General features: G+C 48.0%; 1 protein-coding gene across 3 annotated transcripts in view; it reads right to left on the bottom strand.

The window, feature by feature from the left end:
- MED15 (mediator complex subunit 15) overlaps window positions 1–15137 on the bottom strand; it is a 63484-nt gene that overhangs the window by 22439 nt on the left and 25908 nt on the right. For 2 of the 3 annotated variants that reach the window (XR_004676326.1, XM_034989173.1), the window contains exons 3-5: window positions 4527–4578; window positions 2792–2821; window positions 1019–1231 (exon numbers count right to left, since the gene is read on the bottom strand). Coding sequence is in view for 1 of the 3 variants with exons in the window: in XM_034989173.1 (XP_034845064.1) it covers window positions 1019–1231; window positions 2792–2821; window positions 4527–4578 (295 nt within the window). In the remaining 2 variants the exon portion in view is untranslated. Of the gene's footprint in view, window positions 1–1018; window positions 1232–2791; window positions 2822–4526; window positions 4579–7238; window positions 7286–8311; window positions 8384–15137 lie in introns of those variants that run through there. The other variant, XR_004676327.1, reaches the window with a different exon arrangement.

Here is a 15137-nt window from a genome sequence, read left to right as displayed (position 1 = left end):
CATAATTATAGCAACGTGGACGAGATCAGTGGTTGCGAGGACTTGGAAGTTGGAAGGAGGGTGGGATTATTAAGAGATAACACAACAGCTTGCTACTGGTGATGGAATAGTCCTGCATGCTGATTGTGGTGGTGATACCACACGTGATAAAATCTCACGGAACTATACGCACGTCAGCTCGTGAGCAAGAATGCTTGTAAAAACTGGTGATGTCTGAAAAAAGGCCACCTGAGTTGGCAGCACCGTCGCAACGTTCATTTCTCAGTTTTGACAATGTACTTAAGAGGTTAGCATCGGGGAAGTTGGGTGAAGGGCACATGGGCACTCTATATGGCCATTCTGCAACTTCCTGTGACTCTTGGACTATTTCAAAAAATACATACAAAAAAATAAATGCAAAGGGGAGAAAAGTACCAAAGCACTTTTCAGTACTGAAGTGCACTCTGAGTGCTGAATCACTGCTTATGAAAATCAAAGGGCCAATAAGACAGGCTCTGGAAAGAAGAGGGAGACCCATGCCACATACTCCCAGCTGGAGCAGCTGCATGGAGGGGCCAAGGGGCTGGGTCCTGCAAAGAAGTGCAAAGAGGGCGAGGTACCTCCTTTAGGGAAGGGAAGCCTGGCTATGGGGCAAGGGCAGCATTGGAAGGAATGGCTCCCAAGATGGGGGCCTTCTGGGTGCTGACAGCACTGCTTTGTGGGTGACAGCAGCCTGAGACATGACTGTGTCTATTTCAGCTACAAAACACAACCCTTTGGATGGAGTCCCAGACTACTCCAATCTCCTCTGAGTCCTCCACTCCTGCTCAGAGGTAGGAGGAGGGCCTCGGTGTCACTTAATCCTTCTGATAGCCCGAAGAAGGTTTGGAACTTTTTCTCTCCATACACAACAAAGATAAAAAGACAGAGCTACTTGGGAGTTTCTCCAAGCTTTTCTCAATACCATCCTAGGCAAAGGAATAAAATGCACATCACCTGCAAAGAAAGTGGCAGGCTCTCGGAGAAGCATGGTACTCACTCTGTGGTGCTGCTGAAGACACAACGGCCATGCCGTGGGGGGCCATCCCCGAGGTGCCTGGGGGTGGCTGCCCTGAGAGCGGCATCGGCTGCCCCATGGTGCCAAGGCCACCCATCCCGCCCAGAGACTGTCCTGGGCCCCGAGAAGGCATGCCGATTCCAGCTGCTCCCGCAGCGGGCCCACCAGTCAGGCTCTGTAGCGCATTCATAGGGTCTGTGGGAACACAAGGGCACAGCGTCTCAGCCGAATGCCTGCTGAACGGCAAGGCTCCGAAGGCTATGAGGCCTCACAGAGCGCACACTTCCTCCCACCTGCAGGCACGACTCCCTCAAAGCCCCAAGCGGTGAATGGCCAGAGTCATGGGAGCCTTTGGGCCCACAATTGCCCATCACACCCCAGGAGCCCAAATGCCAGTGTGTATGTCTTTGCTCCTGGATCGTGAGCCCTCCTGGGCAGGGAACACATCTCAAACCCTAGCCTGGCCTGTGCCAGGGTCCTAATGCTGAGGGACAAACAAGCCCTTGAAGGCATGTAGCAGCCCCCATCCCTCCTGGCTGTATACTCCTCCTGCTGGGTGAGACCCAGCTGGGAACCCCAAAGACAACAAAGGATAGCAGGTCCTTCTTCATGGTAAGAAAGACCCTGTGGGCCAAAGAACTGAGGCACCTTTAGATATTCTCTTGGGAAGTTACAAGTCTCCTTGTACACCAGAAGCCCACCTCTGCTAAGTCTTTGCAGGACCCCCGCTAAGGAATTCTCAGGACACCACACCAAAATAAGCTAAGGTGTGCAGGAGGGATGGGGAAAGGGTCCACAGAGTGCCACAAGGCACAGTGATGCCTGCCAGGAGGCAGCCGACTCCGCTCAGTGAGCAATGCCATGACCTGGAACAAGGAGCCCAAGGCTCTTGTCAGAACAGTGTAAACTCAAGGCAAATGACTACCTATAGACAGGTAAGGCCCAGCCAGCGTACCCTGCACACAACCAGGTGCCAAAGGAACCTACAATCCAAGGCCAAGAACCCACACATTTTCCTGGCCACATGCTCTTTATCCCACCCAGCCCTGGCTGGCTGATAATTCCTGCACATGCTGAGAGAGCCCAGCAGGGAAAGAGGGGCAACCAGCTCGGCCGAGGCAAGCCTGGGCACCCAGCATTTACAGCTGTGTTGCCTGTGGTAAGAAAAACAGCGCGCCAGGCTGGCTCCCTTCCTGACAGAGCAGCTCAGATGGCCATCATGGATTCGCTAACCCCCCTCACTGGCAGCTCGGTCAGCAAGACCAGGGCTGAATCAACACAGTTGCCATGTGATAAAGTCTTAAAATAAAAAATAAAAAAAAAGGTAATTCTTAACTTGTGAAGAAACTCTGTAACTTGAGGAAGTGAATTCACAGCTACTCTCTAAAAAATACTACTACAGATTATTATAGTGAATAAATAGACCACGATAATTCTTTTCCAGAGAGCTCAAAATTTAAATAATGTCTCTATAATTGTGGGAGTTTTTAATCATCTTTTTGCTGGACCAAAACAGTATTTGAGTGACATGGGTAGGGGAGGTCTTCTCTGACTGCAGCCGGCCAGGAAGAGGAAGCTCGGAGGAGGGTCGGGCGTGGCTCGCAGTTCTCACGGCCAGCCAGAGTTCTTCTTTCTGTGAACTTTGTCCTCTAATAACTGCTTAACCCAGGCACAGGCAGCATCCACAATCGCATTCTTGCCGCCCCAAACCCAAGCTTGGGATAAAACTTTAATTCAAACAGGAAGAACTCTTACCACTGACGGAAGCTTGAGATTTTTTGTTATCTGTATTTAAGAAAACAAAAACAAAAAACAGAGTAAACAAAGTTTTATATAACCACATATTTCCACGGTAAGTCAGCTTTGTAGGCATTTGCCTAGTGGTCATTTGCTGAAACTAAACACAAGATAAAAGATATCTCGAGTGGGCGTGCCTGTGTGCACTCATGTGTGTCCACTCCTGGCCGAGCTGACACTCAAGGGGGTCTGAGGGAAAAGCGTACAGAGCCACCCAAAGTCAAGCCAGGGCCTCAGAGAACTGCTTCTCAGGCAGAAGCTTGCTGTGGGCCTACTCTGGCTCTCCTTCCTTCCTGGGTGCAGGGTCTCAGTGGGGCCCTGAGCAACAAACACGAGAGCTGTAGAGACCCACGATGGGTCCAGAATGGTGCCGAGACTTCCACGACACCTCCTTTTTCAGCCCGCTCTGATGAGGCAGCATCCCTACTTTCTCCATGAGGAAAGTGAGTCTGTCCAAGGCTGGCTAGAAGCCAGATCTATAGCTGCCCCTAGAACCAGGGGGCAAGCACTGCAACAGGGCCTCCTCCCCGGGTGAGCGATGAGCTGGTGAGAAGGCAGGCGACACGCCTGGCCCACAGGGCTGTGCACTGCTACGCCAGGGCCGCCTCCCAAACAGGCCAGGACAGCCCAGCCTCGACAAGCAGAGCCACTTGCCAGGGCAAACCAAGGCGTCTCATCCAGGCTGCTCATTCCCCAGGCTCCTCGTTCCAACAATTTGTTCTAAACACCACAGGACCTTCCCAAACATGCCAAAGAAAGTGGAATCAAGTGAAGTTCACCTGGCTGGCCATTCTGGTAAAAAGTTAGTATGGAAAGAAGCAAAACCTATGGGCCACACAGGGACTCTGGGGTTCGCAACATCTCCTTTCGTCTGAGCTTACTGACTAAAGCTGTTGCCACCTCTACAAGCACGGGTAGAAACCACTGGACGTGCCAAGGAATGCACTCCGCAGAAAGGCTGTGTCAAGAGAAGCCCATCTCCTGTGGTCACATAACTGCAAGCAGGCAGGCGGCGCTGTTGGCTGAAACCTCAGAAGGCCCCGCCAACCTGGTTTCCTTTAGGAATATTCAGTGTCCTCCATGCTTATGTATAACACACAAAAGACCACAAAGACCCCTGAGCTCAGTCTGCAAGGACACACAGTTCTCAAGGGCCACTGCTACTGCCAGACTGGGCTGACAGGACCCCAGCAGGACCTGTGAATCAGAGTGGGTGGGATGCAGCAGGCGCCAGGCGACCCTCAGCAGGGCAGGGAGGGTGAGGCAAGACTCGTGAAGTTCCAGCCTGACAGGAACACGCATTTAGGTTAGACTCCCACAGGTCAATAAAACCAACTCCTAGGGAAGGAAGTTTCTTTTCCAGGGTAAACCTGGCTTATTTAAGAACTGCCTAGAGACAAAGGCAACAGTCTTTTGAAAAAGGAGATGTTCATGGACGAGCAAAAATAGCAGTCCAGACCACTTGGAGGCTAACATTTCCATTATGCCAAAATCAGCATTTTTGAGGTTGAAGCTCTGAGAGGATGGGAAACAGAATCAAATGCAACGCAACATTGACCTTCCCAGAAAGCAGGAGCTTTTTACACAGACGTTCTGCCGCAGGCACTGTGGCCAAGAAAGCCCCCACTGTACCAAGAAAGGGCCAGCCCCTCCTGGCCATCCAAACCACCCAGAAATGTAAATTTTTACTTACGAATGTCTCGAAAATGGATAATGAGCCTGGCCACGAGAGAAAGGTATTCGTCCTACAAGTAAAAACAGGAAGCAGTTTAAACCGAGATGAAGAAGTGAAGCCGTGTGACGCCCCTTCCCGCCCCCCTGCACTGCCGTGTCACAGAGCACAGGGTTCTTCCTGAAAGGCTGCCGGCCCGCCTGGCTCGGCCTCCTCTGGAATCCATCTCTCAGAGAAGAGCTGTCAGTGCTCAGCTACAGCAGGCCAACAAAAAGCACAAAGAAACAAAAAGCCAAGAGGGATACCGAGAGGCGTCAAACTGCTGCTCCTTCCAGCCTGGGGTAGATGCTCACCCGAGAGGGCCGTCAGCAAGCTCAGGCACCCCTCCTTTCACCAAGGGGACGAGGGGCCAGCCTGAGGTCACAAGGCACATCAGCAGTAGACATTGGGCGGGCCGCTTTTGTCTTTGCACTATTTGTATCCAAGTACTTTCGCTTTTAATACCCGGCCTGTTGCTCTTTCACTGCTGACGTGCTTGCATGCAAATCTGGATGTGCGCCCCTGGCTGTGCTTTTCAGAGATCTGTGTGAGTCTGAATTTACTGCACAGGCAAGGGAGAGGGCACAGGGCCACTCAAGGGTGGTGAAGGCCACTGCCGAGGGCCCTCGTCTTCCCCGCTGCTGGGTTTCTGGAACTGCACAGCAGGACCTGCCTTCTACTGGTTGTCCTCTTTGCAACCAAGGACACCCGCTCCCAGGGGTTTGGGGGAAATCACCACTCTAAGTCTGTCCTTTGTCTTCACGAAGGTATCTGAGTTAAAATCTTATTTCAAAAGATTTTAGATTTAGATTTCAGAATCCTACCCCCGTCCCCCCCTTCCCCCGAAATGCCCATCCATCTGGCAAGGCATCTCTGCATGGGCAAAGCCTTTGCTCTCTGCCCTGCTCACACAACCCTTCTTCCTAAGTCATCGCAACACTGACAGTCCACTCGGCAGCAGACTGATGGGACGACACCCACACAACCCAGGACCCGCCGTGCCACCTGCAGTGCTACTACCCTGGGGACACAGGTCAGTGAGCCCAAGCACAAACAGTAAACCTACTGTCATTGGAGACACCTTCAGGGAAAAGTGGTCTCAGGTGAATACAAAAATATAAGCACACTTTGTAAATCTTCATCACTCCTCATCTGTCTCCAAACTTCACCCCACCACTGTCTTTTGGCCAGGGGAGTCAGCAGAGGCAAACACGAGGGGAAAAGGCAAAGCCGAATGATAAGCACATGCAAAGGGGGCAGGTACAGGAAGAGGGACAATGAGCCTCTGCTGGAGCAAAGAGACACTTAGCAGGTATTGTCAACACTCCCAATTTCCAACTGCCCCCACCAATTTCTGACAGGAAAGACAATGTGCTAGGGGTGAAGGAAGCCCCCTGGAGTTGGGCTCTTGCCTGTGGATCACCTGCTGAGGCTGGTCCTTAAAGGACAGCAGTGTGGTGAGCAGGGAGCAAGGAAGTGGGGGGCCTGAAGGAAGTTCAGGAAATGATGTGGCCAAATACAAGGAAACGAGGATTGGGAGCTTGCCAGGTCAATTTCTGATGTCTTGTTAAGGCCATGGGCCATCTGTTAAACTGGGGATACCTTAAAAGAATCTGTAGAGTTTTCTCTACTTCCATAAAAGATAAAACGAGGTAATAGGTTGAGAAAGCAACCAGATACTTTTACTCAGACACAAGATACAGTAAAAATGGAGCTCAGGAGCATGTCCCCAAAGCCTTTAATATAGAACCAGGACAGGGTGCTCAGAGCCCCGCTGCAGGCCTGAGCCCAGACCTGGATGGCTAGCGTGGTCCGCTTCCAGCTGGGGCCACCCCGTTGCCAGGTGGGTAGAGTGGAGGCTCTGGGGACCAGACCAGACCAGCATGATGAAAACTGGGGGATGGGGGAGGGAGGGAGGAATGTGGCCACCTGACCAGAGACATAGGCATAGGAAGCAGTTAGTCCCACGGCCGCCAAGAGGTTTTCTTGCAGGTTAAATACATCTCCAAGATTCTTGCAAAGGCCAAGACATCCAGGAAGCACGGGGAGCTGAGTGCTGCATATCTGCTGCCAGTGTTCCTGCCCTGGAAGGCCCCGAGGTCCGAGTCTGCACCTCTCATGCTCCCCAGGGCGGCCTGCTTTACTCCCCTGGCCCCTAACTCAGAAGTCCTGATTGACCTGCCCCCGTATGAGAAATTTCCAGGCTCTGCTACCCTCTTCTGCTCCAAGGCACCTCACTTTCTGGGACTGCCCCAGAGAAAGGGCTGAAGAATGTGTGACGTCCCTTACCTTCACTCAGTCTTGACCATCTCCCCCACTCAACATCAAAAATCTAAGTGTCACAGCTACAACATGAGGCTGGGTGTTACCAGACCAAGGTAGTAACAGCTAACACTCTGGCACTTAAAGTGGTGCCGGGCACAGCTCTAAACCCTTACATATATCAATGCATTTCATTCTTCCAGCCACCTGCTGAGGCAGGTGCGTGGTGTCTGGTTTGCAAATGAGAAGGCAGAAACGTGTGGGGAAAGCTTTACAGTTTAAACCCTTGCTTGACCTGTGCAAGATGAGCATGAAGGCCCAACGACAGGATGAAGGATGCCTCCCCACAGGGATGTGGAGGGAGCAGCAGGAGGGACACACACAGGCTCCATACAGAATTCCAGGCACCACAAACTACACACTGTACACTACCTTTTGTATAAGACATGGGGAATCTGAATACATATATGCGCTTGGATCTGCAAAAAGAAATGTTGGAAGGATAAACCAAAATCGGACACAAACTGTTACCGCCAGAGGTATCAGGGATTGGGCTGAAAATGGGATTTCACACCTTGTTATATGGTTTTCACATTGGAAGCATGTACTTTTTTTATCAAATTGAACATAAAACTAAACCAAAAGAAAAAGTACAATTCCTAAAACTTCAAAATAAACTGAAATGTATGAGCTAACTATCAAGTTAGTATCAGAATCACAGAGGGAAAAGAACCCTTGTGAGTGATCATTTTAAAAAACAAAAAAGCAGGGGTTCCTGGGTGGCTCAGTCGTTAAGCGGCTGCCTTCAGCTCAGGTCGTGATCCCAGCGTCCTGGGATCCAGCCCCGCATCCGGCTCCCTGCAAGGTGGGAAGCCTGCTTCTCCCTCTCCCCCTCCTCCTGCTTGTGTTCCCTTTCTCACTGTGTCTCTCTCTGTCAAATACATAAATAATAAAATCTTTAAAAAAAAAAAAAAGCAAACAAAACAAAAAACTGCATGTCCTTAGTGGAAGGGACACACTTTAAGGACTAACAGAGCTGCAAAGAAATCTTAAACTTCATTCCATATTTTGTTATTGTTACTAGTATTAGTAGTAATATTAGTATGTTCATTTCAAAAGTACTTTGTTTTATGTTTTTAAGTTGATTTACTTTTTTTTAGTAATCTCTACAGCCATCGTGGGGCTCGAACTCATAACCCCGAGATCAAGAGTTGCATGCTCCTCCGACGGAGTCAGCCAGGCACCCCCCAAAAGTACTTTAGAGTAGAGCAAGTAATTATGCTAATGGTATTAGAAGCCAAGATATTCACATTAAGAGAAAAGATACATGTTTAAAATGAAAGTAAAACCTGTAAGGTTAAATTGGAATGGGAACTATCAGTGTAAAATTATGGGATTTTTCAGGCTATTGCTTGTTATGACCAAAACAGACTACTTCTTAGCTCTGTTCACAAAAAGGTGCAGAAACCATTAGCACCAGTGTCCACACTGCATGCTCTAAATACCGTTTCACCCTCAAAAAGGAACCAGGGCTCCAAAGAGGAACGGCCCATTCAGGGACCAAGACTCAAGTAAGCTGCAAAAGACGAAAGGAGTCGTGATAAGGGGTCCTAAGAGGGACAGAGGGTGCTTGGGGGCTGCCCCTGGGTGAGGAAGGGACCATGGAAGCATCAGAATGAACCACTGCAATGGACTGAAACACACAAGATGCAGAACCCCAAGCTCATAATAGTCACAGGAAGAGGACCCACCCTCACTCCCATCCCCAAGCCCTACTGATCGCCCCTGGGGGTAACCAAGGGTAGCAAGTCCAGGGCTACAAAGTGACAATGGACAGGAAAGCATTCCTGGTCATCCAGAAGAGGCTGTGTTTCAAGCAACCATGGAGTCTTGGTTGATGAAAGAAAACCCTTCTTTGCAGAAAAATTCCTTCCATAAATGTGTAAGGGAAGCCAGAATTAAGGACAATTACCATTTTGGGACACCCAATTAAATGGTGGAACCAACAGATGACAAGTGGATGGGGAACTTTTTAGGAGAAGAGTCAGGCTGTCACTCTCTGAACTCCAGGCCAACTGTGGTCTTGTGGGGAAATATGAACACAGGGCACCACCTCAGACATATTCTTGCTCATGACACCACTGCAACCCTGGGCTCTCCCCATCTAACACCCAGTTCACAAGAAATAAGGGGCAAAAAGGAGGGAGTCAGGCAACAGGGGACACTGTTGGGAGAAACACGCATGCCAAAGACTCTGCCACTTAGGACTCACAGGGAAGTGAGGAACCTGGCAGAGAAAGCTCCATATCATCTTAGAGAATACATGTATATCATCAAAACCAGAATGTTGGTAGAAAGATGAATGTTACAGGTATTTCTGGGAAGGGCTCAGAGAAAATGAGGAAAATGTCATTGGAAACTGAAGGAGAGAGAACCCTTGTTACCTAGTGGCAGAAGTTTGGCTGAATTGTATCCTAGTTGTGTGGAAGGCAGAATTTGAACTTGTAAGCAATGAATTTAGAGATTTGGCTGAGTAGACTTCCAAACAAAATGTTGAAGGTCTGGCCTGAGGGCGCTTGGGTGGCTCAGTCATTAAGTGGCTGCCTTCGGCTCAGGTCATGATCTCAGGATCCTGGGATCAAGCCCCACATCAGGCTCCCTGCTCGGCGGGAAGCCTGCTTCTCCCTCTGGGATGCCTGGGTGGCTCAGTCGGTTCAGCGGCTGCCTTCGGCTCAGGTCATGATCCCAGGGTCCTGGGATCGAGTCCCACATCGGGCTCCTTGCTCGGCAGGGAGCCTGTTTCTCCCTCTGCCTGCCTCTCCCCCTGCTTGTGTTCTGTCTCTCTCTCTGACAAATAAATAAATAAAATCTTAAAAAAAAAAAAAAAAGAAGGTCTGGCCTGGCTTCTTGTTGCTCAGAGTAAAATGTGAGAGGAGACAGAGAAACTGAGGGAAGAACCATTAAGCAAAAAGGAACCTGGACTTGAAGGGTTTGGGAAACTCCTAGGCTATCCAAATTGAAAACAAACAAACAAACAAACAACAACAAAAAACAAGCTGAACTGGGGAGATTCACTGTTATGAAGGTGCACTCCTGGAGAAAAGGCCACAGTGTGGCTGGACACAAATTTTGCTAGTGCCAAAGAGAGTGGACACAGAATTCACGAATCCCCTCAACCGTGAATCATCTCACAGAAGCCAAGGGCAGGGATGAAATCATACAGGAAAGATCGGTAGAGAAGCCCCTTGTCTAATGGCATGAATCCTGTCACATACATGGGGAGACCCACGAAGGCATGTGAGTGTTACACCAGCAGAAACAGGCCAAACCAGACAGTTGGGCCTGAAAAGGAGAGAGACTGGATGAAATCAAATAAGGATATCAGATTCCCAAAATTCTACAAGCAGGAAACAGGCTGATAAAATGACCCAGCTGCAAACATGTGCTACTCTACAAGAAAAGGAAAGATGACCACAAGGGCAGAGCTTCAGGCCAAGAGGCCAAAGCCATGAGCCCGGAGACTGGAGCTTCCAAAGTCTGGTAATTAGTTACAGCAGCTATAGGAAACTAATACACTGTCCCTATAGATTTGCCTATTCTGGGCATTTTACACAAATGCAATCATGTTGCATAATATGGACCACTATGTAATACTTATTACACTTAGCATGATGTCTTCAACATTCATCCATGTTACAGCATGTATCAGTATTTCACTTCTTTATATGGCCAGATCACATTCCATTGTATGGATATACCCCCTTTTGTTTATCCATTCATTAGCTGATAAACATTTGGGTTATTTCCACTTTTTGGCTTTTATGAATGATACTACGAATATCTATGTACAAGGTTTTGTGGACATTTGGTAACTATTTAATTTTTTGAGAAATCACCACACTGTTTTCCGGTGACTGCACCATTTTACATTCCTTCCAGCAACGCAGAAGGTTCCAAGGTCTCCAGCCGTCATGAGTGTGAAGTGTGTCTCATTGTGATTTTGATTTGCATTTCCCTAATGACTAGTGATGTTGAGCAGCTTTTCACGTACTTCTTGGCCATAGTATGTCTTCTTTAGAGAGATGTCTGTTAGAGTCCTTTACCCTTTTTTTTTTTTTTTTTTGAATTGGGTTTTTTGTTGTTATTGCTGAGCTGGAGAAGTTCTTTACATACTCTGGATACCAGTCCCTTATCAGATAAACGATCTACAAATATTTTCTCCCGTTCCATGGGTTGTCTTTTCACTCTCTTGATGGTGTCCTTTGATGCACAATAGTTTTTAATTATTTTTATTAGTTTTTTTTTTTTTAAGATTTTATTTATTTGACAGAGAGAGACACAGCGAGAGAGGGAACACAAGCAGGGGGAGTGGGAGAGGGAGACAGGCTTCCCGCAGAGCAGGGAGCCGGATGCGGGGCTCGATCCCAGGAACCTGGGACCATGACCTGAGCCAAAAGCAGACGCTTAATGACTGAGCCACCCAGGCACCCCTTTTTAACAGTTTTTAATTTTGATGAGTCAAACTAAGGTTTTCATTTGTTGCTTGTGCTTTTGGTGTCACATGTCAGAAACTGCTGCCTAATCCAGGGTCACAAAGATTTATGCCTACATTTTCTTCTAAGAGCTTTATAGTTTTAGCTCTTAAATTTATGCCTTTGATCCATTCTGAGTTAATTTTTGTATATGGTGTGAAGATGGGATCCAACCTCAATATTTTATATATGGTAATCCAGTTGTCCCAGCACCATTTGTCGAAAAGACTATTTTTCCCCACTGAAATCTTTTAGTACCTATGTCAAAAAAAATCTATTAACTGTAAACACAAAGGCTTATTTGTAGATTCTCAATTCTACCCCATTGATTTGTATGTTCATCTTTATGCTAGTATGACACGGTCTTGATTATTGTAGCTTTGTAGTACATTTAAAAATTCACAAATAGGAGTCTTCCAAATATTTTCTTTTCCAAGATTGTTTTGAGTATTCTGGGTCCCTTGAATTTCCTTAGCATCAGTTTGTCAGTTTCTACAAAGTCTGTTTGAAAGTTTTCCTCATATATTGAAAAATGTATCAAATCCCAGAGCAGGTACTCCAGAGCCAGTGTTCTTGGCAATAGGAGGCCTTTGGTAAGTATCGCATTGGGAGTCATATATTTTAACATTTTATTTTTATATATTCTAAAATATTTTAGACATACAAAAAATGAATAATAAAACAAATGCCAGTGGTCTCCTTACCCAGCTTACATTTAAAACTAAGACAGAGGGGCAACTGTCTGGCTCAGTCGGTAGAGCATGCAACTCCTGATCTCAGGATCATGAGTTCAAGCCACATGCTGGGTGTGCAGCTTAGTTAAAATTAAAACAACAACACCCCAAACCAAAAATAAATAAAAATAAGAAAAGTAAAATAAATAAATAAATAACATAAAATAAAGCAAGTAAACAAGCAAGCTAGCTCCCCATGCTACCAGTGACTTGCCCTACATCTCCTTCTTCACAGGTAAACAGGAGAAAATGTCACAAGGGCTAGAAAAAGTGCCTCAACACATGCTACAACAAACATAGCTGGTGAAAACCAAACAATCAGAACTGACAGTGAAGCTTCTGAAAAAGTATGTTTACTAAGGATGGTGCAGGAGTCCCGACTGTCACACATTTAGACAGAACGGAGGGAAGGAGCACTGCCTACTGGACCTTCCTCATGAACCAGCTACACCCACCTAGGCTTTCCTGGCAGATCTCAGCAATTGTTAAAGAAATGCTTGTCTTGAGGCACCCGGCTACCTCAGTTGGTGGAGCATGTGACTCTTGATCTCGGGGTCATAAAATCAGGCCCCATGTTGGGCACGAACTTACTTTAAAAGAAAAAAAGAAAGAAAAGGCCAGTCTTTTCATGTGTTCACATTTTTCAGTGTACACAGTTGTGCTTTTCTCAGCTCTAAGATGCAGTGCTTCTAATGCCTGAATTCTTGGGTGGTCCAATAGCTGCTCTTGATTAAACAGGGATAGCAGAAGGTATATTCAGATTCAGTCAAAGCCAGACTCCAGGCTTGTGAGTTCCCTTAAAAAGGCTAAAGGTGGGCACCTGGGTGGCTCAGTTGGTTGGGCGACTGCCTTCGGCTCAGGTCATGATCCTGGAGTGTCTGGATCGAGTCCCGCATCAGGTTCCCTGCTCGGCAGGGAGTCTGCTTCTCCCTCTGACCCTCCCCCCTTTCATGTGCTCTCTCTCTCGTTCTCTCTCTCAAATAAATAAATAAAATCTTAAAAAAAAAAAAAAGGCTAAAGGTAGGAAAACACCTCCTTTTTTTAAAAAAGATTTTACTTATTTGACAGAAAGAGATAGCGAGAGCAGGAACACAACCACAGGGAATGGGAGAGGGAGAAGCAGGCTTCCCGCCGAGCAGGGAGCCCGATGTGGGGCTTGATCCCAGGACCCTGGGATCATGACCTGAGCCGAAGGCAGACGCTTAACGACTGAGCCACCCAGATGCCCCTGAAAAACACCTCCTTTTATCAGATGTTACGCAGACATCCTCCTCTTCCCTTGCTGGGAGCATGGCTGCACCTGATCCTATTTCCCAGACTGTTTTTGTCCCTGTTTATTCCAGGCGGCTGGCTGTTAAGCTCAGGCCCTCCTCTTTGACTGATCCTAAGGTAGCTTTCCCACTCCTGATGCTCACAGCCTCCTTCATCCCATTTCACTCTGGCTTCCCAGTGGGGGTTTAGTTCTGTACTAGTCCTTTCTACACTGTAAACCAGAAACGTATACTACTTTTGCATAACACTATATTAAATGTAAAAGAGTAGATGAGTCTTTAACTTACAGGCTTAATGTAAAAACAACCAAGTAATAAGCAAATGTTCGGAAATGCACCCAGCTTCAGTAAGCATCATTACACCCTGCCACTGTACGCACCGACACAGAGCTCCCGGCACCCCCGACTGTGCTCTTGTCCAGGGGATGCCCAATCCTCCCGAACCTTCAGAAGCTGGTTCAAGTGTTTGGAGTTGCCACTCTCACAACAACCCACCATCCCCAGGCACAATTATTTTTGCTTCCATCAGCCTCCTTTAGGCAGAGAGTGGTCCCATCTGTAGGAATTAAAGGTGTTAAGGAATTAAAGTGGCTGTTTGGGTATCTTTTACTTTGACAGATGGGAGGCAGTAAAAGAAGTGGTCAAGAGTGTGGTGACACCAGACCATCTGGGTTCCATTCCCGGCTCTACCTCCACCCAGATCTGTGACCTCCTGGGTAAGTTTCCTAGCATCTGTATGCCAGAGCCTCCCTCTCTGAAACTGGGGACAGTGGTACTGTATTTGCTTCATAGAGGTGATGTGGGATCACATGAGCTCACACATGAAGCATACAAAACTAGGCAGCCTGAGGTATCCATTAGCACCCCAGTTTCCTTCAGGGTAGACACCTCCTGACCTGCCAGCTTGCCAGGATTCCCCAGGAAGGTCAGCCCCTTCTCTGTGGCCTCTTACACCTCCCAGCCCCTCCTAGAATCCAGAAACAGAGAAATTACTCTTCCCCGTCCTTCTCCCCTGCTCTAGGGTCCCACTTTTTCAATTCTTTCATAGTTGTTCTGATGGAGCCTCAGATGGGAAGGGCAGGCAACAAGAGTGCCCGGGCTGTCATCCAACCAGTCCTCACAGAAGGGCCTCACTGCACTGACTGGCACCCAGCTCTATGAGGACCCTAAGCGAGGCCTCAGACAACGGTGCCCAAGCAGCATGTCTGTCTCTGTAAAACAAACAGGAAATTTCCAACAACTGTTAAAAATACTTCTCTTCCAAATAGTTGGAGCCTCTCCTCTTCAGAGTTAGGGATTTAGGACCAGCTTAATCAAAGGAAATAGGACTGCAGTCAGGAAGGTTCAGAGTGTGGGCTATAGCAAGGCAGAGGCTGAGACAGTGAGGGGGCCGTCGTGCTGCTCGATGCCCTCTTTGGGATGGAAGGCACCTCAGATGATAGAAGAGTATCTGTGATAGCCAATCTCTAAGAGGGCCACCAACAACCACTGGCCTCTCTGTACAAACAGGCCACTGCTCACATCAAAAGACAGAGGTGAGGGGCGCCTGGCTGGCTCAACTGGTGGAGTGTGCAACTCTTGATCTCAGGGTAGGGGGTTCGAGCCCCGCGTTGCGTGTAGGGATTGCTTCAAAATAAAATCTTAAAAAAAAAAAAAAAAAAAGGAGGCAATTCCCACTGCTCTTAGGACCTGCTGTATCAGAGTGATGTTCTAGGACTTCTGAGGACTGGAAGCTTCCACTTCCTCCTCCGAAGCCAGCTGCCATGTAGTAAGGAAGTGCAGGCTGTACTGCTG

This window comes from Mirounga leonina, unplaced genomic scaffold (genome assembly GCF_011800145.1).
Source record: "Mirounga leonina isolate KUSES-001 unplaced genomic scaffold, KU_Mleo_1.0 Mir_481, whole genome shotgun sequence".
In the NCBI taxonomy this organism is placed as follows: Eukaryota; Metazoa; Chordata; class Mammalia; order Carnivora; family Phocidae; genus Mirounga; species Mirounga leonina.
The sequence above is the reverse complement of the archived record's forward strand: the minus strand, read 5'-3'. Positions and strand labels throughout refer to the sequence as shown.